This window comes from Emiliania huxleyi (assembly GCF_000372725.1).
Source record: "Emiliania huxleyi CCMP1516 unplaced genomic scaffold EMIHUscaffold_28, whole genome shotgun sequence".
Classification (NCBI taxonomy): Eukaryota; Haptophyta; order Isochrysidales; family Noelaerhabdaceae; genus Emiliania; species Emiliania huxleyi.
The window spans coordinates 634832-659035 of record NW_005199926.1 but is presented as its reverse complement, the minus strand read 5'-3'; the positions used below and the strand labels follow the sequence as shown (position 1 = coordinate 659035).

General features: G+C 65.6%; 5 protein-coding genes across 5 annotated transcripts; 1 reads left to right on the top strand and 4 right to left on the bottom strand.

The window, feature by feature from the left end:
• Positions 1–2931: 2931 nt before the first annotated feature.
• On the bottom strand, positions 2932–3579 carry EMIHUDRAFT_101242 (hypothetical protein; the record flags this gene model as incomplete). Its single annotated transcript, XM_005776410.1, has 1 exon — positions 2932–3579. The coding sequence occupies one exon, from the start codon at positions 3577–3579 to the stop codon at positions 2932–2934; it is 648 nt and encodes a 215-aa protein (XP_005776467.1).
• Positions 3580–11166: 7587 nt separating this feature from the next.
• On the bottom strand, positions 11167–12783 carry EMIHUDRAFT_463627 (hypothetical protein; the record flags this gene model as incomplete). Its single annotated transcript, XM_005776409.1, has 4 exons — positions 11167–11466; positions 11755–11919; positions 11986–12261; positions 12406–12783. 4 exons carry the CDS (start codon positions 12781–12783, stop codon positions 11395–11397), a joined length of 891 nt encoding a protein of 296 aa, XP_005776466.1. The 3' UTR covers positions 11167–11394.
• A 674-nt stretch (positions 12784–13457) lies between these two features.
• EMIHUDRAFT_101239 (hypothetical protein) lies at positions 13458–14276 on the top strand (the record flags this gene model as incomplete). The annotated part of the gene is made up of 1 exon (XM_005776408.1): positions 13458–14276. The coding sequence occupies one exon, from the start codon at positions 13458–13460 to the stop codon at positions 14274–14276; it is 819 nt and encodes a 272-aa protein (XP_005776465.1).
• A 3298-nt stretch (positions 14277–17574) lies between these two features.
• On the bottom strand, positions 17575–21705 carry EMIHUDRAFT_435521 (hypothetical protein). Its single transcript, XM_005776407.1, has 10 exons — positions 20994–21705; positions 20774–20850; positions 20447–20549; positions 19992–20166; positions 19751–19859; positions 19373–19516; positions 19090–19164; positions 18607–18886; positions 18315–18491; positions 17575–18081 (listed from the first exon to the last, which is right to left on the bottom strand). Exons 1-10 carry the CDS (start codon positions 21699–21701, stop codon positions 17968–17970), a joined length of 1962 nt encoding a protein of 653 aa, XP_005776464.1. The 5' UTR covers positions 21702–21705; the 3' UTR covers positions 17575–17967.
• Positions 21706–22798: 1093 nt separating this feature from the next.
• Positions 22799–23980, bottom strand: EMIHUDRAFT_101236 (hypothetical protein; the record flags this gene model as incomplete). The annotated part of the gene is made up of 1 exon (XM_005776406.1): positions 22799–23980. One exon carries the CDS (start codon positions 23978–23980, stop codon positions 22799–22801), a length of 1182 nt encoding a protein of 393 aa, XP_005776463.1.
• Positions 23981–24204: the final 224 nt, after the last annotated feature.

Sequence of the window (24204 nt, the reverse complement as noted above, 5' to 3'; positions counted from 1 at the left end):
AGCGCTGGCGGTGGGGAGGCGGGGTCCAAGCTGCTCCTCAGAGAGGGAAGCAGCAGCAGCTGCTGCCTCCTCCTCGTCGGAGGTGTAAGCCTCGCCGCCGCGCGTGGCGCCGAGGCCGCGCCCGCCAGCGGCGGCCGCGCCGCCGCTCGCCTGCGCGCCAGCCGCAGGCCCAGGCGGGCCGGCGACGGAGAGCGAGGCAAAGGCAGCTGCGAGTGCTGCTGCCGCGGCCTCTGCGCTGCGCAGCGTCTTGTCGGGCAGCACGCGCTCGCAGAGCGCGAGCGCGGCGGGCGAGAAGCCGAGAGCCGTCGCGCTCGTGCCGCCTTGGATCGCAGTCAGCAGCTCCGCCACGTTGCCCACGCCCTGTTGCAGCATCTTGTCCTGCAGCATGTCCGTGTTATGCGCAGAGACGTGGGCGCGCGCCGCGAGAGCCGCGATGCTCTCGTCGAGGTTGATGGTCGGCTGCGCGGCCGCCATCGGGAGCGAGGCCGCGGGCGTGACCCGGGCCTCGCTGAGCTTGGCCGCTACGAGCGCCGAGAGGGAGAGGAGCGCGGCCGGCGCCACAGAACGCCGTCGTGAAAAGAATATACTGCCCGGCCCCCTTCTTTTGCTTGTTTTTTTGTTTTTTCTTTTGCGAAGCGACGGAGGGGGGGGCGGGCGGGCGCTAACTATGGGCAACTACATGCCGGAGGTTCAACGACGACTACTTACTCGCCGCCTGGGTCGTTTGGGGCGCGCGGCTCCGTCGAGGACCGGGCGCGCCCCTTACCCGGCGCGGCGTAGGTCCCACTCTGACGTATAGAGGGGAGGCACGGACAACGGCCCAATTCATCAATTCCACTCATCTTCTGGTGCCTAGCCCCGTGCAGCGGCGGTCCGGCAGGCTGCCCCCAAGGCCCCCTGGGCCGCTGCGGGTTTTGGAGTTATGCTTTGGCACAGCTTCGGCGATGGCGGCCCCTCTCTGGGGCTTGCATAGGCGGGGAGTCTCCCCCGCTGGTCTCCTCATTCCTTTTTTTCTTTTTCTTTTGAGCTGGGTGTGCCGCCGCGCGGCGCTCATCGTGTCCTGACAGCGTCGCCGACGCCACCTGCCGCTCGCCGCTGCCTTGCACTTCCCTGCCATCGGGCAAACACACACACACACACACACACACCAGCACACACACATTATTAATGATCGAGTAATAATGATAATTATTAATCCTCGGGCGGCGGCGCGGCGCGGAGGCGGGCGGCGCGAGGCGGCGGCGCGGCGAGGCAGCGGGCGACCTCCGTCATAGTGCCACGACGTGTGGCCTAGAATTAGCACACGCGCCTCTGCTCGCATACACTCATACAATGAATTGTCATCACCCGTGAGTGCGAGTTAGGGCTAGCAGTAGGCAGCTAGCCTGTGAGGAGGGCGTCCATAGACGCCTCACATGACCCCACACACGGTCTCGTCCGTGCCTCGCCGGCTGGCGAGATTGCTAGAGGCGGAGCAAGCCTGCTCTAGCCTCGCATGTTACTGTCTGTTGTGATGTTGTGATGTTGTGCCCTTGTTTGTGTCCTTTGGCACAGTTGAGTGCTGGGGGGGGCGACAGTGAGGATGTGGCCCTGAGTTATGTGTACGCCTACTCAGGGTGTGTGGCAGCCAGCTGGCTGTGTGTCTTGTGAGCCTGTTTGTGTCTGTGTGTCGTAGAGCTGTTTAACATTAACTTTTGGCCTAACAGTTGCGCTAGTGTTGGCTGAAATCCTTAACGTTGTTCAAGTGTTCACCCCAGCCCAAGCTGTTAACGTTGTTCAAGTGTTACTGTTTGTTACTGTTGTTACTGTTGTTCAGCAGCCAGCAAGCAGAAACTGCCAGAAAACCCGGGTAAAACCCGAAAAAACCTGGGTTTTCCCAGGTATTTTCGGGTATTACCATCGTATTACCCTCACTGGACGCCGGAGATCTTAGGGGACCCCTAGGCTTAAAAGGGTGGGCCCTGGGGCGCCTGCGGCTTAAACGGCTTAAAGCGGGCCATGGCCCATTTTAAGGCTGCCTGGGCCGCCGATTCCTTAAACGGTCTTAAACGCTTAAACGGTGCGGGAGAGCTCCCGAGGTCGATGGTCTGGGAGGCTCCCGGTAGACGCCGGAGGCCGGGAAGCTGGCTACAGTCAGCTAGCACGCGCCCCCTATGCGAGTATGGCTCCTGCCAGTGCAACAGACTTACAGATGTGTCTTCAGAGGCGGGTTTGTGCCTAATAACGGCAGTATTGGAGAAAACGGCGCGGAACCCAGCGACGCATGCCGGCGAGGCCGATTTTCTTAAACGGTCTTAAAAGAGGGATCCCCCGTGCCTGCAATCTCTTAAATGGCAGGTTAAGCCCCCAAACCTCCTCGTTTCTTAAAAGGTCTTAAAAAAATCCGGCCCTCAGAACCCTAGGGGTCCCCTAAGCCGGAGATCGTCGTGGGTCACTGGCAGGCCTTCCTTATTGTTGTTCAGCCGGCCTAACGTTAGCCACTGTTGTTGGGGAGCTTCACTGTTGTTCTGTTGTTACTGTTAACACTAGCAACACTGTTCAGCTCCCAACGTTAAACAGCTCTAGTGTGTCGCTGAGCGCTCTCGTGCGTGCCGTCATCATCTGTCCAGCGTCCACCCATACCGCGTTGGTGTCCAATCCGAGCCTGGCTGTTCTTCACCTTTCTACCTAACCTAACTGTGAGATGGGTAAAAAGGAACAGGTCCCCGCCCTTGCGATCAATGCGATCTTTGTGCAGGGTCGTTCTTTGTGGGTGTGGCTGTGCGTGTGGTCGGCGACTAGCCGGGGTCGTCCAATTCACAGCTCACAGGAATATGTTTCCGTAAACGTAGTCGTGGCCCCCGCTACATCGCAGTGCAACTGGGTAGCGGGGGCTAAAAAGGAAATGAGAGTACCCGGCTGCCATTCCTCCTCCCCGGGTACCATTCCTCGTCAGCTGCGTCCGCGCGCCCCGCCTGGCCCCCACGAGTTCAGGGCGAGCGGGTGCGGTGGAGCGCGCACTCCGCGACGCACGTATCGCGCCACGAGCCAGTCTTCGGCCCGGCGCATTGCCTGGGCGACGCGGTTGTCGCCTTCCGTCGTGAGCTGCTGCGTGTGCACCGTCAGCATGCCGTGCATGTTTCCAAAGACGACGTCGGTCAGGTAGCGGTCGCCCACCATGAGCAGCGCCGTGCCGTCACACTGGAAGTGACGCTGCACGCTCTCGATCCCGCGCGGCTTCTTGTGCCGCCGTCGCAGCACGTGCACGCCAAGCGCCGCCTCCAGCGCGTCCGCAGCGACACCGCCGGGGTCGTCTGGCGTCCCAGCAGAGTTGCTCAGCACCGCCACGCGCTCGGCGCCGAAGGTCTCGACGCACCTCCGCAGCGAGCCCGCCAGGCGCGGGTGCACCTCGTCGGAGTAGGGCGCAGTCAGCGTGTTGTCCTTGTCGAAGATGACGCCGTGGCAGCCCGCCTCGCGCAGCTCCGCAAAGTCAAGCTCGCTGATGTCGCGGACCCGCTGGTGCGGCAGCGCGAGAGCCGGCTCGCGGAGGATGACCCGGGCGGTGGTGCGCACCGCGGCGAGATTGAGGGACTGAACCATCGACAGGCGAAGTAATCGGCCGGAGCGCAGAACGGCTTCTGGTTCGCACAAACTCGTTCCCAGGGTTCGGGCTCCCAGCGCGCAGAGGGCCCCCCGGAGGGATGCTCAACCGCTCCACGCCACGCCGCTTGCGGCGGTCCTATTCCCAGCTCCGCTGAGGGCTGGCGAGGTACTCCCACGCCTGTCGGGGTTTTTGTCTGGCCGAGTCAACCCGAGAGCCTCGGCGAGACTGCGTCAGCTGTTCCCACAGCTCCAGCCCACAGCAGGCTGGAAGTACCTCGCCAGGCTGACCGTGCGTTATTCTCGTTGTTTTGTCGCTGCCTCCGCTCGCCACCTCACGCTCCGTAGTCCGGCCATGGCCAGTACCCCGCGTCTCAGTGAGACGCGTGGTACCATCCAACTCCGGTCGATGGGCTCGAATGCGCTCAGCCTCAGGAGGGACAAAACCACGCGAATTCTGCACGCCTCGCTGCGCCGCTGGCTTGACTGAATCAGGCAGCAGCAGGCTGCTGCTGCTGCCACAGCAGCAGTCTGCTGCGGCCCCATTACGCAAGTTAATGACTAGCAGCACTGCCGGGGGCATACGAGCCGCCAGAGCCGGTGTGCGGCTGTGCACTGCCACCTGCCCGCGGCTACGCACAATGCGCGCTCGCATTAGATGAGCCCTGCTGATGGACCTGCGTCGCCTAGCTGCACGAGAGCAATGCCGTAGGCGGCGGCCGTAGCATACACTGCGAGCACACTCGGTGCAGCTGCGAGGTGCAGCAAGAGCACGTCGTTCCTGCCTCTGATGCCACTCTCGCGGCTTGTAGCGCGTCACTCGCGCATGCTCTCCAGGAGCTATGGCGGGCGCGTGTGTGGGGCTGTAGCCTGTGTTTGGCCGGTTCTGAACCGTTTACTATCAGCACCATGCCTGGGCCACAAGAATCCGCACACGGGGAGCGGCTCAGGGGCCCAGTAAGCCGCGGAATCGCCAAATGTCCCAACCCGTGCCACCCAGAGGGCCGGACCTAGTCTGCCCGAATTCTTTTCTTAGTGCCAATGCGCGTCAGTCCCGTGCCTAGTGCTGTGCGAGGGAGTTTTCGTAAAATTCTTTTCTTCCCCAAAGCTAGGGGGTGGACAGCGTCCTAATCTTAACTCTGAGGATTCAGGATTGAGGGCTTGCTTCAGTGAGGCCAAAGTGAGTTTATGGATGTGTGAGAACGGTACGGGACACGAGGAGGCACGCGGACCGACTCGTCGGTGACTCTGCTGCACGCCGTTTTAGAATTTTTCTCAGCGTGAGCGAGACGTGGGAGGAGTGCCGCCGTCGGGTAGGACGGGTCGGCCCGGAGAGCGGAGTATCAGAGTAGCCGTCGTGGTCGCGGCGAGCAGTGCCGGCATGAGTGCCGGCCACTCCGGCGCCGCGTCGGCAACATGGGAGCATGTCCACCGCCACTTCGCGGTCGCAGCGCTCTTGTCGCCCAAAACGCCGCCTATCCCTCTGGCGGGACAAAGTCGCCTCGCATGTCGATTTTGACTCGACGGGCGCATGGCACAGGCAACACGTCTCCATGCGCCCGTCAAGTCGGAGCCAGTCTGCGGCGACCACAGCGCTCACCGCAGGGATAGGCGAGCTTTTCAGAGTCAAGCGATTGCGCGAAATCCCAGAGTGGTGGATTTTGGGGCGCTGTCCACCCCCTACCAAAGCGGCCGCCAGCTGTCATGCTCATGTGACGGCCGCTATAGCCGCTTCTGATGTCTCTTCTTCGGCTGCGGCCTCGCCTCCGCTCCACCTTCGACTGGTACCGACAAAACAACGCCATTCGCTCTCACCTGGCAACCCTGTCTGCACGTCTCGCGCGCGCGTGAACAGGGCCGTCGTCCAAAACCCCCAAAATTGAAGTCGACCGCCCAAATCTGCCCCCCCCCCCCCCCCCAAAAACGTACTTAAACAACCATAGAGATCAGTTTCCAGGGGCGATTTGGGGAGGGCGCGAGCGGGAGACTTTTCCGGGCGGTCGAAATACGTTTTGAAGGAGGGAACGACTCCGCCGAGTCGACAAAACACCTGGCAACCCTGTCACTCTGCACGTCTCGCGCGCGCGTGAACCCGTGAACAGGGCAACAGTCTCCAGGGGCCCATAAACTTCAGTCTCCAGGGGCTGCAGGCCCCAAATGATGTTTAGAGTTGTTTGGTATTGCTAAACCTGTCCCAAGCTCCCAACACAACACCTCAAGAAAAAAGTGCTTGAAAATTGCCTCGAGAAGATGGATCAGAGTGACGCCGTTCACATAAACGCACAACCCCGAAATCGCACAGTGACAGTCAGACATGCAACACGGGGTCCCAGGGAAGGCCAGCAGTGAGTGAGTGAGTGAGTCACACACACACACACACACACGGAAGGCAACTTAAAACCTTATGAGTTATGACGCCGTTCACGCAAAAAACACAAATGGGACAGGAACGCCGACGGGTGAGCAAGACCGTCGACATCAGATGCTGAGCACAAGGCACGCATCACTTCGTGGCTTCACCTACGACCCCGCGCCGACCGACTCCCTGGCCGGCGGCCTCCATCCCGCCGGCGTCTACGCGTCCTCCGACTTCTTCACAGAGGATTTTGCTCCGATGTGGGGAGCAGGCCGCGCAGACCTCGCCGAAATGGGCCGGCTGGGAGCCAACGCCGTTCGTCTCTACTCCTGGCGTGCGGGCTCCGGTCGCAATCATGAGCCCTTCCTCGAGGCCGCAGTCGCGGCAGACGTGGCGGTGGCCCTGCCGATCGACAACTGGCTGGTTCACTGCCTGTCGCATGCAGAGGCGCAGCCGTGCCAGGCGTTGGACGCCGCCGCCGCCATCTCCGCCTCCGTGAGCGAGGCGCGGCCGCACGCCTGCGCGATCGCTGCGTGGGTGGTCGGCACCGAGTACGAGAAGTTTGGAGAGGTGCAGCCCACTGTCGCCTCGGTGCAGGAGCGGCAGCGAGACCTCGAACAGGTGTCCCGAGTCCGCCGTAGCGCACGCCCTGCCACCTCCGCGCCGGCCATCGCCTGCCCCCGCGCTCCTGGCGGCCCCTCCTCTCGACACTCCCCTCTCCGACCGCACCTCTGCCACAGTGCCGCCCTCACCATATACAGCCGCCTTCTCCGGCCCACACTCGCGTGTCCTCTGACCGCACCTCTGCCGCCGCCCGCACAGGCGCTCGCCCACCTCCTCGAGGCCGAGGCGGCCGTCGGCTGGCCGCCAGAGCGACTCCCCCCCATCACGGTGCCCGTCAGCCTGGACACGTACCTCTCGGAGCGCTGCCCCACCCTGCGTGGCTCTGCGGCGTGCGAGTTCTACCCGCGGCTCCTCGCCCGCTTCCCACAGCTGGCAGGCCGGCTCCTGCTGGGGCTGCAGGCCTACCTGCCCGGCCCAGACCTGCGCCGCTTGCTGCAGCGGCCGGGCGGCCCCGACAGCCTGCACGCGCAGCTGCTCGCCGCTGGCCTGCCCGAGGTGGCCGCACTGCCGACTCTGCTGACCGAGGTCGGAAGCGTCGAGCCGACCTCTCCGGCGACGGCGGCGGCCGAGCTCGCCGCGGCGTGCTCCGGTGGGTACGAGGGCGCGCCTCTCGGCTGCTTCTTCAACACCTACGTGACGCGGCGCGCGCCGCCCGCGTCGCTCAACTCGCCGCCGGATTGGAGCGCGCACGTGCGGTGGGGCGCGGCCGGCTTCCACTCCGCGGCGTCGGGTGCCGAGTGGAGGCCAACCTCGCACCGTCTCGCGGCATTTGCCTGGGACCCCGCCCCGTCGCCGCAGCCGCGGATCGACCTCCACGCGCTGGGCGGCGGCGCCTTCGGCCAGCTGCCGCAGCGCTCCCGCCCGTGGAACGCGCAGCTGGCCCAAGGAGTGCGCTTTGCGGGCACGAGTGAGTGGCCTAGCTACCTCGACTGGCGGGCGTGGGACTCGTGCCAGGGCTGCCGCTCCGCGTCGGAGCACATCAGCTTCGACAGCTCCGCCTCCTCCTTCCAGGTGCAGGGCGATTGGATGCGCATCTCGAGCGAGCGTGGCGACGCCGGCGCGACCCTCTCAGGGGCAGATTCGGCCTGGCACTGGTTTAACCCGCCTCGCGATGGCACGGACGACGCGCCGCTCGAGATCGAATTCTACTTTTTGCTCGACGGCTCCGCCTTTAGCGGCGACATCGACGCGCTCACCGACCAGATGTGGGGCGCCTTGTGGGCCTTCTCGCATGGAGAGGGGGACTTTGGCTGGCCGAGCGGCGGCGAGATGGACCTGCTCGAGTGGCTGCCCAAGTTTGACGCAAGAGCCGGGGGGCTGGGCGCGACGACGGGCTTTCACAACGTGGTCACGGGCGCGTACCCGCCGTGCTGCATGAAGGCCGACCCGGTCATGTACCCCTACGGCCTCCAGGGGTCCGCTGTGGTGGGCGGGGACGGCTTCCTGCTGCCGCACGACTCCAAGTTCTCCACGTGGGGCGAGGCGATGCAGCGGCTTGCCGGCCGGCCACAGGCGACGATGGCGCGCGTAGATAGGCGGCTCAGCTGTCTGCTCTCCCTCTGGTACAATCACCAGCAAAACCAGACCTCTCGGGTTGACCCTCTTCCACTGTTAGTCGCGGTAACGCCGCCTCCCCTCTGGCTCTCTCCCACAGGCGACGATGAACCGAACGAAGGCGGCGCGCCAGCTGTACAACAATGTCGTGCACGTCTACGCGCGGGGCACGAGCTCGACCTTTGACATCTTTGCCAAGCAGCGCGCCAACCCGCTGGCGCCGCCCCCGATCTCTGTCACGACGACCGCCGACACCATGCGCGCGTACGGCTACGCGCAAGTCTTCCGCGCGTACGGCGACTTTGGCTCCAACAACGACTGCTCGTTCCACAACGCCTTTCCGATGAACAGGGCCCAGTCGAACCACGGGCCGTGGGACGGCAAGCGGTGCACCAACTGGCACCAAAACATGCACTTTGTCTGGTCGATTGTGCGCAAGGTTTGCGGGGCCGCCGCTGCACCGCCCTGCTCTCGGCTCACTCCCACACCGCACCACCCCACCCTCCAACTACTTTCTCACTCCTCGTTCCGGCGCCCCCCGAACCGCTGCGGCACAGGACGTCAACCACGAGGAGGACCGCGCCATCGTCTTCTACCTCTCCGACATCCACGTGCGCGGCGGCAGCAAGCACACAGCCGCGCAAGAGCCCGTCGACTCGCCGCCTGGCAGGCGCCGTCCACACCGCGCCTAACCTCGGCTCCACCGCCCTCCACACGCTCTCCGCCATCCACGAGACCATCGCCCCCGGGGGACGGCAGGCGAGTCGTCACGGAGCAGGACGACGTTCGCCCGTGCGGCTGGCTGGAAGGCGGGCCCGAGGCGTGCAACGTCCGCCTGGCCAACGCCGTCGCGCAGCTCGACCCCCACGACTTTACCTCCCACCGCGTCTCTTTGCAAGTCCCTAGCGCGGAGTACCCTGTCGATACACTCGCCGCCACCGCCGGCCTGGAGGAGCTCAGCACGGCCATGAGCGCCGCTGCCGCCGCCGAGCCACCGCGCCCGAAGCTCTGCGCGCCGCCTTTCCCTTCGCCGCCGCCCTCACCGCCGCCCTCGGGCCCTCCCGTGCCGCCACCTTCGTCGCCTTCGCCTCCGCCGCCTCCGCCGCCGCCGTGGACGCCGCCGCTGTTGCCTCCCCCCTCTCCGGAGCTTCCGCCCTACCCACCGGCGGCGCCGCCGCCGCAGCTGCTGACCGTCGTGCTGGGCGAGATCCCTGGCGGCGTCTCCTCCATTGTGGTCGCGTCTGCCGTGGCCCTCTCCTGCATTGCGCTGGGTCTCCGGCGAAAGTGGGGCCGCGCCGCGTTTGCGGCTCCGGCGCGGCTGGACGGCGACGAGTTTGAGGACGAGGAGGACGAGGAGGACGACGATGGGTTCTCTGCGCGTCGCATCATGCCCGTCCAGCTCGGCCACTCTCGCCTCCCCGCGGGCGAGGACGACAAAGGTAAAGACGGGCAAGGGCGGGCAGCGCGGCAGCCGGACAGCAGGTGCTACGGGAGCGCGGAAGCGGGGGAGGCAGCGATGTCTGGCAGCATTCCGCCGGCAGGCACGCTGCCTACAGGCACGCGAGTGAGGCTCCACGCAATCGCGTCGCAGCCGCGTCTCAACGGCCGGTGCGGCACCATCGCGGGCTACCAGCCAAAGTCGCATCGTTACGAGGTGCAGCTGCTCGGGTTCGTCGCGGGCGGGCCATCGCGAATCATGATCAAGCCCGGGCGCGTGGTGCAGGCGGTGGTGGCGCAGGTGCAGGGAATCCGCTCCGACTCGTCCCTCAACGGCCGCTCCTGCGCGGTGGTCGACTTCGACGCGGCCACCGGCCGTTACAAGCTCTGCCTCGTCAAGAGCGGCGCCGCGGTTAGCGACGACGACCTCTCCGCCAACATGCTGCTGCTCCGCCCGAAGAATGTTGTGCTGCCGGAGGGGTGCTACGTGCGGCACGCGAGCACGGGTGGGCGCGCCGCGTGGCCGTCCGGCGCGATCGGGCGCGGGCCGCCCCCCCGAAAGAGGCATATGAGCGGCCGGACGAGACCCCGACGAGCCGCCCCCCCCCCCTCCCCCTCCCCCTCCCCCTCCCGCGAGCAGGCGCGTCGCGAGCGTGAGGCGCGAGGGCCGGGCGTATCTCGTGGAGGTAGCTCGCACCGAGGTGTGTGCTCCACACGAGTGCGCGTCAGGTGCGGCGGACGGCGCGCAAACAGGCTAAGCCGAGAGACCGACGCGTTAGGTGTTCGAACGGCAGCCGCCGAGAGCCGCCGACGAGGAGGACGATGGCGCTTCCGAGGCGTCTGCATGCCTAAGCAGAGACGACCGTCACCACCCAGGCGCTGGCTCGAGGGCAAAGCAGCCGGGGGTGCCAGCCGCGCGGCGCGGCGCCGAGATGCGCGAGACGCCTTGCGAGGAGGTGGTGCTGTTGTGAGTGAGGGCGCCTCTTTGCGGCCTCTCGAGTTCCCTCTCTCGCGTAGTTCGCACTGCACTTGTGCGGCGTGATGGGTGGCCGGGTCGTTGGCCTGGCCGAGCCCTACCGACATTGTCCCGATTTGCTGCTCTGGCTCGTTCCCTGCGTCGCGAAGGGGCTGCGTCGCGAAGGGGCTCCCGGATTTCGCCACGGCGCCGCCCTTCGCCGCGTCGGGCCGGGTTAGACTGGTGGTGACGGAGAAGACGAGAGGCACGTCTCCTTAAAATCCCTGTGTGGTGGCGGCGTGCCGTCCTTCCATCCCTCTCTGGGCGTGTTTGTTTTCTTTGTTTTTTGCGCCTCGCCCTCCCTGTGTTGGAAAAAAGAGGTGAAAGCTCGCGCGAAGTAGCTGGCAGCTAGTAGCTCGCGTACGGCTTTACGTATATGTGTGCAGTGTCGCAGTGTGGCTGTGCCTGTCCCTGTGGCGTGTGGGTGTGCACCTCTGCGACCTGGACGTCGACCTGGGGCCACCGGTCGCCCTGTTCACGCGCGCGCGCGAGACGTGCAGACATGGTTGCCAGGTGAGAGCGAATGCACCTGTGTGGACTGTGGGCATGTTGTGGGCGCCGCCATGCCTCATGAGCTCGCTGTCGCTCATCGGGGTTGTGTAAATTCTAACGAATAAAAGCTAAAGCGCCGTACGTCCTCAGAGTACACACTCTTCTCTCAGTAGCTCAGACTCTCTCTCGACAAAACGGACAAGGAAGACTCGCGAACGCGATCTCGACATGGCGCGGGGTGCCGGAGGGATCTCTCGGCATAAACACCCCGTCGTAGCCTCGCTCTCGAGGCCAAGCTCTCGTAGCCACATGCTTACTGTAAGTATCGACGAGCGTTTTACCCCCGCATGAAGCTGAACACGTCCGCGAGGGTGGTGGAGGTGCACGCGCCGCTTGAGCCGCGCCGTACCTGCTTCGCGGGGCCCTGAGGCCAGCGCTGCGGAAGGTCTGTCGTCGTACCGTCGCTGGCGACCGAAGCGGCGGGGGGCTCGACGTCACTCGCCCTGCCTCGCTTCTGCGGGAACTTCTTTCTCGCCACCGCGCCTCCACGTCGTCGAGGCGGTGAAGCGGCCGCTGGCTGCCCTCCGCCGCCTCGCCCCGCGGCCGCGCCGCCGCCACTCGCGCTCGCCGCGGGGCGGGCCGCGGGGCGGGCCGCGGGGGGCCGGCCGGGCCGGACGCGCCTCATCGATCCGGCCACCTCCTCCTCGTCGAAGCCAAACTCGTCGTCGGCGTCTGGTTTTTCGGCTGCGACGTCGTCTGCGGCGCTGCCGTGGTTTGGCGGCCGGCTCGGCGGGAGCGGCGGCCGTCTCGCTGGGAGGGAGGCTGCGCTCTGTCCCTCCGCGGCTCCTGCCTTGGCCGCCGCCTGGGCCGCAGCTCCGCGCGAGGAGGTGGCGGCGCCTGCCGGCGGCGGCGGCGCATCTTTGCGCACCGGCTCGCGCGGGGCCGCCGCGCCCTTCGCCCTGCCGCCAGCCTCCTTGCCGCCTGCGAGCCGCCCGGCCGAGACGAGCGCCGACTCTTTCCTCTTCGGCTCGTCTCTCTTCTTCGGCCTCCACTCACTCGCTGCCTCGGCGGGTTTCGGCCCCGCCGCCGCCGGAGTGCGCGCCTCTGGCGCCGGCACCGGCACCGCCGCCGCCGCAGCAGGCGACGCGGCCGGCGGCGCCTGCATCGCCGCCGCAGCAGCAGGCGGCGCGGCCGGCGCTGGCGCCTGCACCGGCGGCGCTAGAGCAGGCGACGCAGCAGGCGCTGGTGGTGCAACAGCGGGCACCATCGGAGCCGTCACTGCTGCTGCCGACGGGGGAGCCGCGTCGCTCGGCGCTGGCGCCGCCGTGGGGAGGATCGGCACAGGCACCGGTCCGTCCTCCTCCGCCACCGCCGCCGTGTAGCGAAAGGCGCACACGAGCGCTGCCCGCTTCTCCTCGCTCAGCTCCGGCGGGGGACGCTTAACGGGCATAATGAGGGAGATGAGATCCCCCGGTTGCAGCGCTCGCGGCTCGCCCTTCGGAAGCCGCTTCCCGTTGTGGAAGGTGCCGTTGGACGACGAGTCGGTAATGTACAGCTCGTGGTTTGCCGTGAAGCGCAAGTGATCGGCCGACACCCGCGCGTCCTCGAGCACGATGCCGCTCGACGGCCGGCGTCCGACGGTCAAGGACGCGTCGCAACGTAGGGAGTGCACGCTCTCCTTTCCCGGCAAATAGACGGTAAGCGTGTGTCGCTCGAGCGGGTCCATGGCCAAATAGGAAGGGGCAACCAGTATGTGGTGTGAACCCCGATTTGGTGCGGCGGCGCAGAGTGCGCCGTAGAGGGCGCAGAAATCCGCGCACATTTGCGCCGGCGCCGGCGCAGATCTGCGCCGGCACCGGCGCACTTTTGCGCCGGTGCTGTCCACTCGCGAGCGATTTTCCCTTTTTCTCCTTCTTCCTCCCTTGTCCGTCCGACCAGTTGATCCCAGTCTTGGGTGCAGCGTGGTTGTAGGAGAGTCCTGCAGCCGGCCCGCGCGAGTGTCGCGTGGGCCCGTCGAGTATGAGCAAAACCCTGACCACCTATATAGCGAGCTCGCGCGAGCTGGGTTCAGGGTGAGCGAGTGACCCTCCAGAGGGGAGAGGCGGAGAGCAGCGCCCACGTCCAGGGGCGGGCAGGGAAAAAAGAATTTTCCAAGCCAGTTCCCTTTGAAAACGGCCGCAAACTAGCGTCGGGAGTATCTTACACGCGCCGCGGCGCAACAACAACCCGCGTCGCGCCTGCGCACGCACACGCGCGGCGCGGCGCAACAACAACCCCGCGCCCCAGAGGGCGCCGATTTGCTGACTGTCGGGCCCACCGAGCACCACGCGACGCTCCAAGAGGGCCGGTCCCTGGCGAGCCGAAGTCAGGGCCGCCGATCCGCTCGCGCCGAGCGCGGCGATGGGGCTCTCGCCGTGGCAAATTCTCGCCGCCGCCGAGGTGCGCTACTGCATAGTCACACTCTTCCTGCTCTGGATCCTGCTCTGCCTGCTCTTCAAGCGGCTCCCGATCCTCGACAAGCCGCTGGGGTCCGCGCACCAGGTGGTGGTGCTGCTCCCGTTCTGCTACCTCGCTTTCCAGGGCTCCCGTCTCTGGCTTTTCGATGACGGCTTCGCCGCAGCCTTTGCCGACGACCGTGTCTTTGGCTTTTACGCGCCTGCCCAGAGCTTGGTCCTCGTCTTCTTCGGCTTCCAAGTCTGGGACCTGACGGTCACGCTCGTCACGCCGGAGCTTTGCAAGCCTGACGCGATCATCCACCACTCGGTCTCGGGGGTCCTCGCCCTTATCGGGCTGTCGGCTGGAACTTCGGGATTCTTGCTCTACTACGGCGCCTTCTTCTTCGGCTTCTCGGAGGTGTCGTCCGTCCCGCTTGCCGCGGTCGACATCTTTAGGATGAACAAGCGCCTCGCATCTGCGATGCCTTCGGTCAATGAGGCCTGTCGCGTGTCTTTTGCGGCTCTCTTCCTCGGCATTCGCTGCGCCTACTGGCCGTTCGTCGCCTTTGACTTTTGGCGGCAGACGCTCGCGAGCGGAGCGCCCTTCTCTCTCCTCTCCGTTTGGTGGGCAGCTAATATCGGGCTCACGCTGCTCCAGTACTATTGGGGAATGCTTATCGTCAAGGGCATCATAAAGATGGTCACAGGGAAGAAGGACTCGGAGGGCGACGCAGGCAGCTCGGGTGACGGCCCCCTCCTCGAGGCCGGGTCGACCTTGCAGTGATGCGGGTGATGTGAATAAGACACCTCACTGATGGAGATGCTAATTCAACAACGCACGTGCCTCTCCGGTCCGGTGTGACGGTGTGACGGTGTGACCCGCATGTGCCGTGCCAACCCGCCATCACAGACCAAATCATTAGGAAGCTGTATGATAGAGGCTGCAGCCCCACACCACAGTGACATGGATCGTGGCGCACAGAGAAACGCGAGTAGGACACACACGACGACCGACATGCGGGGGGGTTGACGGGGTACTCAGACTCGTGGGCGCGAAGACCCACGACGGCCCGCGTTCGTACACGCACACGAGAAACAAAGACGACGATCTACGTGTCCTACCGATGCACGTACGGAGGGAGGGGCGGCCGAGATAATGCTGTTCAGTCGCTTGCGCCGACCACCGTTGCAGTGGCCGAGGCGAGGATAGCATAGACGGAGTTCGAGTAGCAGAGCTCGAGCTCTTCGTAGACACATGCGCGCTCGAGGTCGCGAAGGGCTAACCAGCGCTTGTCTGCGGCGGCGTGCCTCGGCGGGACCCCTGGCTCTCCAATGAGCTCAAGCACGGACGTGACGGCGCCGCGGTGCAGGCTCCGCTCCTCCTCTCCCATGCCCATCAGCGTATCGATGGAGCCCCGGCAGTGCTTGGACAGCGCCGAGTGCTCCGGCAGCTCCGATAGCCAGGGCGAGATCGTCATATCCTCCGCCGGCTTTGGCGGGCGCAACTGGTTTGGCATCCACTATGCCGGCTTTTTGTCTCGGTGAGCCACCGCCCCGGTCCTCTGTTTCAGATGGCCCGTTAGCGGCTGTATCCCTCTACAGTGGTACACGTTCCCCTTTCCCCTTCACAAACAACGGTCATGTTCCCGTCATTCTTAATGCCCTGTCCCCCTCGTTGCCGCATCCGGGACGAGCGCGGGGGCGCCGGCCGATACGCTTCCCGATCGATAGCTGTGTGTATATGAGAGAGAGATTTTTAGCAATACCAAGTGTTGTTGTATATGTGTGTACGTATGTAGTCTACAGGTATGTTCGTTAGTAAGTAAGTAAATAGGATTAGCTCTGTCTGACCTCTCTCTGTATAGCTGCGCGATGGCTCCGCCGGGGCTGAAAGAAAGAAAGAAAGTCGCTACTCGGGGGCCCCGGCGCGTGTCGGTAGGCGAAGGCGCCCTGCTGCCTGCTGAGTCTGCTGGGTAGTGTGTGCGTTTGTGTGCGTCGGTGCACGGTGGAGCGGAAGGGTTGCATGGCATCGTGTCGTCCATCGATACTACTACGTCAGAGAGACTAGAGGCGAGCGAGAGCATACAGCATACGGCATACGTTGGTTGGGACGTTTGCAAGGCAGGAATTTTTCGGGTAAATCCGGCGCATACGCTGCAGCGCAGTGCAATCTACAGGCGAGGCGCGCTCGACGTGAGGCGCGCGTCGGCACGGCAGTGCGCCGCTCACCACGCGTCGCCGGCGAGGAAGCGCGAAACCTCGCGAAGCTCGGCTCGGGCGCGTAGTGCGGCGCCTCGTGGCCGGAGAGCTTGATCGTGACGAAGGCGAGGGCTGCGTCAGGTTGGCGTTTGCGACATTGGAGCTCGTGGCGTAGCCCGAGACGATGTTCTTGCCCGCCGAGGCATACGCTCTACGGCTTACACGGGTGCCACGCCTTCGCCTCGCTCGCGGGGACTGCGCCTCGCCCACTTGCCCTGACTGCACAGGATTGCGTGCCCCGAATACGGCGACACATAGCGGGGGACACTGCGCAAGGAGGGGGTGCGAAGCCAAGATTGGGGTTCTAGGTGGTGGGACCATGAGGGGGGGAGGGCGGGGTCCTGTGGGGGTGAAATGTTGCGCGGCGAATTCAAGACCCCCTCGCCGCGCCGATCCTCACGCGGAGGGTAAAACCCCTGGGGGGAGAACCCCCCCCCCCCCCCCCCCCCCCCCCCCCGCGGTCGGCAGTCTTCAGAATGGACACTCCCCCTCCCGCTCCCCATTGGTGACTCGCACCCCCACCCAAAACCATCCAAAAACGCGAGCAGAGGCCGCCGTGTGGGGCCACGGCGAGCCTCGGCGAGAAAGGTCAGCACCCTATCTCACGCGGTCGGCTCGCTCTTGGCGGACACTCGGGGTGGGGGGGTGGGGGGGCATTCTGAATCTGATCGACTTGAGCGCACACCGTAAGTGTGAGCAGTGAGGTCTCCGCGCGGACGAGCGCCGATTATGTTAAGAGGTTGCCGCCACAGCAGTTCCCACGTGAGCGACGTGTCTCGTGTGTTGACTCTGTTGAGTACAAGTTGAGACTATTTGAGTCACTCTTGAGTGGTACTCTGGGGGGAGGCGGGGGCCCCCGGAGGCACCGTGCGCCGCGCAGCAGTGCGGAAACGGGGCTCCGGCTCTACTAGTCTCTACTAGCACCGACTTCCCGAATGATCACGGTTGATCAGAGGGCAGATTTGGAGAGATCTCGAGGAGTACATACAGATAGACCCTCCAATCATCAGAAAACTCCGACCTGATCGGTCGTACTGACCGCCGACAGATCACTCCAGACAGCAGACAGGCCGACGTCTGCACACGGCCGGCCGGGCGAGAGGCTTGACACGATCCGACCCTGCGACCCTGACGCTGCTGCTCTAGCTATCAGACATGCGCTGCTGACTGCTGCCACAATGTGCGACCGGTGCTGACCCACTTGGCGGCCTTCCCGGTCAGTGGTGAGGCGCAGTTCAGAGCTGTCGATGGCGCGATGCCGCACTGGTCCCACATTGGTGACACGAGACCACCACGTTTGCCGGTCCAAGAGAGAGGCACCGGCGCTGTCCTGAGAAGGTGCACGTACCCTCTTGACTGCCCATGCGCGCGAGGCTGTGTAGGCATAGCCTCGAGAGTGCCAGCAGCCAATCCGAGGCTGTTTGCGACGCGCATTGCGTCAGAAGCGTGCACGCGCTGGAAGGACACCTTCCTACTGGCCGTACGATCAGGTCGTCACTGAATGCCGAAGACTAAGGCCGCGAGCTATGCAGGCGGTCAGTTGAGCAGCATGGCACGGTCAGCAGCGCCGAAAGGATGTCGCAAGGCGTGATAGCATGGCCGCAAGTACGCCGAATTCCCATGAAAACAAGTAAAAAATCGCGCGAAAAAAATCCAAAAAAATCGGCGCCTGCGGCGGGCTGGGGGACCCCATCTCCCCCCCGCATGGGTACCCCCTAGGGCCCTCGCCTCCCCCCAGAGGAGTGGTACCCTGTGGAGTGTGGTCCCTGCCGGGGGTGCCGCGCACAAACCGCAAAATCCCAAGTCCCAAGCATTATGCTTCAAAAAGCAAGCAAATCCTAAAGCGTAAAGGTAAACCGAAACGCCAGCATGCAAAAAAAGGGTATTGTCAAAAGGACCGGGAGCCGCGCGCCTTTCGGTTCTCACGGTTGTGCTTGTGGTGTAGGTATGGGGTTATGATTGCTCTAGCTGTCGCTTGACCCTCCGCGGCACTGTACTACGCGAAGCGCGCTCTGGCGCACACACGAACATTGTCTCTGCGAGTCGTAGGCACAGGTCAACAAGGTGTCGATCGTCCGGTCTGTGTGTGCGCCCATAGATTCGCGATTGTCCCCCGGCGGCCTCGACGCTCGAGGAGGTGCCGCTGTCAGCCGCCCCCCTCGTATGAGTGGCTGCTCTCGAGCAACGTACGGTGGTGTGTGAGCCTGTAGATGAACTCACATCGTGTCGTAGACGGTGTCTTCGTTCTCAAACCGGAGCTGCTGCACCGTCAGCTTTTTCAGTGCCAGCCATGCGTTCCAGCACTCCCACGCCACGCGCGCAGCAATCACCTGTGTCGGACCGGGGGCGGGTGGGCTGGGACGTCAACAGGGAGGTGGCGGCGGCGACGGAGGAGGTGCGGGCGGAGTGGAGATGCGTGGGGTGCTGCTATGGGTGGGAGGCATGCGGACACTAGGTGCGGCGGCGAGGGAAGGGCCAACGAAGGGGAGGGGGGGGGGGGGGGAGCAGAGCGCAGCCAGGAACATCTGGGGGCTGCGGGGGCTGCCGGAGGGGCGCGGCGCACCTGCACGACCCGCGCCGCCAGCCGGTGCAAAGTGGCGCCGAGAGAGATGTGCAGGAGCAGCGCGGAGGCGACGCCCGCGCCGATGAAGCGCTGGCGCAGCTCGACCCGCTCGATCATCCGCTCCACCTCGAGCGTCCGCACGCGCAGCTTCAGGTCCCCCTCCTCGAGCTTGCGCACCTGGCCACGGCAGCAGCCACGCCATCCTCAGAGGGGCTTGGGTGGGGGGTGGGTGGGGGGTGGGTGGGGGGTTGGGGGGAGGGGGGGGGGGGTTCCCCCCGCCCCCGGTGGGCGCCCTTTGTGCGACCCCCGCGACCGCCCGCGGCTGCGTCACCAGCTGCGCTACGTCCTGCGGCCGCCACCCCACCCGCCGCCCCAGCTCCAGCGCGGCCGACTTGAGGGCCGATCCGTCCCGCAAGTCGGCCAGCTCGCGCAAGTAGGGCTGTGAGATGCGGGAGAGGTCGTAGCGCGGGCCCGTCAGAGTCTTCCCGATGCCGTCGATCGTCGAGAAGGCGCGGAAGACAAAGGTGAACTTTGGCGGGAAGAGGAAGGGCCGCTCGGCTTGCGTGGCGAACCTGCAGTGTGGATACGCCAATGTCAGAGGGGGAGGGGGGGGGGTGGTACGGAATTGTGCCGTGTATTCAGAGCACCGCGTGAATACACGGGCTACGAGTACAGCGAATACGGTTGCAATACGGCGGACTGCAGCTGAGCACGTGTCCTCTCGAGCGCTGGCCGGAAGACTACAGATCTGCATTCAGCTTCTAGGCTGGCGGACAGGTCCTGCCCCAGTTGCGCACGGCGGTTGCGCCGGCTCTCGCGCTTCTCCTCCGGCGTCATCTCGTTCTCCCACCTGTGCGTTGGACCCGGACCAAGCTCAGGTGGTGACGAATGGGGCCCGGGGTTGTGCGTTTATGTGAAGAATGGTCCGTGCCGTGTGCTCAGAGCACCGCGTGAGCACTCGGGCTGCGACTGCTCCGGCTGAAGACAGCTGAGTGCAGTTAGCCGTGTCTTTCCGAGTGCGAATCGGAGTACAAAGGTCCGCGTCTAGCGTCTCCCACTTGTTGTCGGCGGAGGCGAGCGTCGACTGGAAGCTTCCGAGCATGTTCCTCGCGATCCGCTCGATCGAGAACCGGTCGACGCCCTTGCGCAGCACCCCCATCGTCTCGAGCGCGTCGCACGCCTCGCGCGGCATGTTCTGGTAGATGGAGAAGATGAGGTCGACGAAGCCGCGCTTCACCTCCACCTCGACCCTCTCCATCATGCCTGCCACGCACACCCATCGAGGCGCTCTGTGGCCACCCCGCCGACCCCTCGCGGCCCAGCCCGCGCGCGAAAGGCAACGGCAGACGAGGCGGCCACCCGCGAGGCTGCATCTCGGCTGCCTCTCGGCTGCCTCTCGGCTGCCTCTCGGCTGCATCTCGCCAAAGTCGTAGTAGATGAGGCGGCCGCCCGGGAAGCCGTCGTCGACGGCGAGGTTGCCAGGGTGGGGGTCGCAGTGGAAGAAGCCTGTCAGGGGGGGGGGGGGGGGGGGCGTGGAGGTAGGAGGGGCGGTCGGCAGAGGGGAGGGGCGTTGGAGGAGTGGCGCGGGCGGCGTGGCGTGATGTGGCGGCGACAGACCCCCGGGTGGGCGTGTGCGGAACCGGCTGGGTGCGCTCTCGGCTGTGCTCTCGGCTCTGCTCTCGGCTCTGCTCTCGGCTCCTCTCGCCTCGCGCTGCAGCGCCTCCGTGTCTGTGATCTTCTTTCCGGGGCAGTACTCCATCGTGAGCAGCCGCGAGGTGCAGAGCTCCGGGTACATTGCGGGCACCTTGATCGTCTTGTCCTTCGCGAAGTTCGCGCGGAACTCAGTCGCGGCCTGCGTCGGGAAGGTAAACCAGCGTCAGAGGGCGGGGGGGCGGGGCCACGCCGGGTACCCAGAGCACGTCGGCCCGCAAGCGCCCACAAGGGCTGCGGATACGAGGGTTGCGAAGAGTGGAACAACCCAGTCAAAATGACCGGATCTGCATCTCCCCTCGACAGATGGGGAGAGGCGGGGAGCTGTCCCGCATCTATGGGCAGAGAGACGGGGAGAGGCGGTGAGAGGCGGGGAGAGGCGGTGAGAGACGGGGAGCTGTCCCGCATCTAGGGGCCGCGGCGTGCTGCTCGATCCGAAAGTCGATCTCGCGGTAGAGGACATCGCCGCTCGTCTCGGCGACGCCACGCCAGTTGGAGGCGAGGGCCTCGGTCTGCGGGTCGAGCCTACGGCAACGCGCAGGCCGGCGAGGGCCGTGGGGACGCGCGTCGTCCGCGGCGCTGCATTCGCTCTCTCTCGACAGGAGCAGTCTGCAGACTCCTTCGCCCGCACGGGGGTTTGGGGTCGCCCTACACAGCCAACTAGGGCGACCCCAAAGGGCGAGGCATGCGGCGCGGTGTCTCCAGGGCGGGGGCAGGGAGACGCGGTCTCCGCATCTACGGCGTCGAGCCGGTCCGCCAGCGAGGCGACCAGCCGAATGTTGAAGAGGTCGACGTCAAACAGCTGGCGCAGGTTCTCGCGCTGCACCTGCGGGACGGAGGGGAGGAGGGGGGGGGGGGGGTGTGGGAAGAGCGTCGGGAGCGGCTGCGCCCGGTGGAGGGGGCGGTTGACCGCGGCACCAAGTGGCTCTCTGGGAGGTCTGGGGAGTGCCTCCGAGGAGGATGCGTCACCTTGACGACGACTTCGTCTCCGGAGTGCAGCCGCGCGCGGTGGACCTGCGCGAGGCTAGCGGCGGCGAGCGGCGCGTCGTCGAAGCTGGCGAAGAGCTCCTCGACCGGCTTGCCCAGCTCGCGCTTGACCAGCTGCTTCGCGCGCTTGCCGGGGAAGCCCGGCACCTCGTTCTGAAGCCGCGACAGTTCTCCGATCACCTCTGGCGGCAGCACGTCGACTCGCGTCGACAGCAGCTGCCCGACCTTGATGAAGGTGGGGCCGAGCCGGATGAGCGTGTCGCGCAGCCCCGCCGCGAGCACCCTCCTCGCCTCGACCGCCTCGGGCGACTCGCGCCTATCCGCGTACTTGCGCCGCAGCACAAACACCCGCCACGCCTGCAGCACGCAGCAGCTCCAGATGACCCACGAGCGACGCAGCAGGCGCAGCCGGTTCCGGATCCCCAGCCCTGAGCTCCAGCGGCCTGGCTGCTCCAACGGCGCCACCGAGCCCACCGCATCGCACATCGAAGCAGGCTGGACGCGAGGCTGCGGCAACGGGCAGCCGATTCGCGGCGCCATGGCTGGCCGCGAGGCGTGGCGACCAATACCGATCGCCGGGCCGACGCCAGTTCCTGCTGTCCAGCTTCCACTCGCAGACGCAGACAGCAGGAGCATGGCGACCGAGCGAGGCGGAGGACCGAGGAGGGAGGCTGAGCGAGGTGGTGCCATTAGATCGAGAAAAAAGAAGTGTGTCGCGAGTCCTCGGGAAGACGGGAACGAGAGTGGGACAGCCGCGAGGTGGCATGAAGGTTGCAGCGAGAAGCGGCGAGAGACTGCGAAAAGAGATACGAGGAGGCAGACCCCCCAGGGTGGGCGACGGCTAGCGCATCACACCCTCCTCTCCTTAAAATCCCTGTGTGGTGGCGGCGTGCCGTTCTCCCATCCCTCCCTTGGGTTGTGTGTTTTCTTTCTTTCTGGGAACTGTCGCGAGCTGCAGGCGAGGACCGCACAAGCTGGACCTGAATCTGGCCGGTGGCTCCCTCTCAAGAGACTCGTAGCGTATCCTCAGAGCGCAACGCGTCATGATTTCTTGTTGGACTTCAAAAATCTCTCTCTCTCAGAGCGCATAAGCTCCGCTTTCACTCTTCCGTCGCGCCACAGCCCTGCGCAAACGCGTCGAGCAGCGTGGCCAGCTTCTCGGCCTCGGCGACCAGCTGCGGAGGCGGCGTCTTGGCTTGCAGCCGGCAGCCGTCGTCGAGAGCGGCCAGGGAGGTCTTGATCTCCTCGTACTGTGCGCTCTTCTCCGAGTAGAGATTGGTCCCTTCCAGCTGCGCGAGTATCTTGGTGCTAGCCTTACGGATGCCGTTGGCAGGCGGCTTCCGCAGGTCGACACGCACTCGCTCGTAGTTGTCGACGCCGCCATCCAGCAGCGGCGCCAGCGCCTGCACCGCAGTACGCGCACTCTTCAGGTCGCGGACGTACTCGCCGATGGTCAACGCCTTTGCAGGCGTAACGCCGGCGAGCACGGGCGACGCTGCTGATGTCGGTGACGCTGCCGCCACAGCGATGGCGGACGCGGCGGACGCGGCGACCGCTCTTCTGCTCAGCTGGGGCGCGGCCATTGACGCCTGAACTGAGTGCACGCAAAGCGCCAGCTGCAGCAGATTCAGATGGCGGGCCATGGCAGTGTACAGCCTGGCGCGCAGAGACAGAGAGACCCAGCAAATCTGGCTGTGCTGGGTTCGGGCTCCGTGTAGATAGGGGCGCATACAGGGACTTGCCCCTTTTTACCCATCTCGTATCTCCGTTTTATTGATTTATTTGTGCTAACCGCTAAACCCACCAACGGGCAGTGCTTCCCACAGCGTGCGCAGCGTGCCGAGCCCGACGAGGTAGCCGTCCTCGTGGTTGCCCGCCTCCCACCGCGCGTCGTGCGTCAGAGTCGGGCCATCGGGCAAATGCTGGGTTTTTGCAAAGTCGATCATCCGCACCCGCGCCGAGCCGCCCGTGCGGTCCGCCTCGTCGTAGACAAACAGCAGCGACGACGAGACGACCTCTCGCGCCGCAAACCAGCTCGAGGCGCGGAGGCTCGCGTGGAGCCGCGCGAGCGCCGCCGCAAAGGCGTCGTGCGCGGCCGCGTTGCCGCCCACGAAGAAGGCGAGCGCGCGCGAGATGTCCTCCTCGGAGCGCAGCCGCTTGAAGCCGCCGCGGCTCTCAAAGGTTGCGCCGTCTGGCCGGGAGATGCCCTCGATGCGCAGCCCGAGGGTGGCGGAGGAGGACTGGGAGTCGCGCTGCTGCAGGTACCGCCCCTTGGTGATGCCTCGCTCTCTCTCCCCGGGCAGCAGCAGCGCCGGGTCGATCTCGTGCAGCTTCGTGGCCAGGTCGACCCGCAGCTTTGTCGCCGCCGCCTCCTCCTCCAGAAACGTGCGCGTGCCCATCTTGACGTCCATCACGCACGGCCGGCGCAGCCCCGCGGTAAGGTCCTCGATGAAGATGCTCGCCATCTCCAGCCCGCTCTTGCTCGCCGACCCCAGGCCGCCGCCCCCGCACCGGCCGCCGCCGCCGCCGTCCGACGCGTCACCGACCTCGTCCGCGCCGTGAAATGAGGGGAGGTGATCCGCGAGATCCGGCGGGGCCGTGCGGTAGGCCGCAAGCTCGCGGGCGACCGCCAGCTTTCGCACCACGCCCGGCCGCTCGCGCTCGAGCATACCGTGGCCGGCGACCTGCACGAGCGGCGCCTCTGCTGCGTCCTCTGTCGAGCTCGTTCTGCGGCTGAAGCGCGGCGGCGGTCGCATCTTCGAGGTGGAGAACCCGTCGTACGGGTCGTAGTCCACCACACCGTGCTTCTCGCGGCCACGCCGCCCACGGTACATTGCAGAGACAAGGATTGCGGCGCGTATCAGCGTGGCGAGGCGTCGAGGGGTCTCGCACGGAGGCGCCTCCTCCGATTCTCTCAAGGTTCCTGCCGCCATCCCCGCAGGCAGCGACTCCCTCTTGCTGTCGTCCATCAACCTGCCTTCCCAACACCGACTCTTCACACCTTCCGAGGCCGTCTCGAGAGCGTGCGCCCTCCGCCCTGAGGCCCCCCTTTGTCGTCGAGGTCGGAGCCGCCCAGATGAGGTCTCCGAGCAACAGGTAGACGCCCGCCGCCCAGCGCCCTGGAGGCCCTGGAGATGGGGAGGGAAGACTACTATCTACTTGCGGCGTCGCGGGCCTAGAAGGCCCGCGCGCC

Bases quoted from the DNA above. Each gene is read 5' to 3' on its own strand.
- EMIHUDRAFT_435521 (XM_005776407.1), bottom strand. From the start codon at position 21,701: ATGGCACCACCTCGCTCAGCCTCCCTCCTCGGTCCTCCGCCTCGCTCG. The intron at 20,167-20,446 runs GCCGCGGCCCCT...TTCCCGACGCAG, and splicing joins ACTTTCGGATCGAGCAGCAC to GCCGCGACTGAGTTCCGCGC. The intron at 19,517-19,750 runs CTACTACGACTT...CATCTTCTCCAT, and splicing joins TTCCCGGGCGGCCGCCTCAT to CTACCAGAACATGCCGCGCG.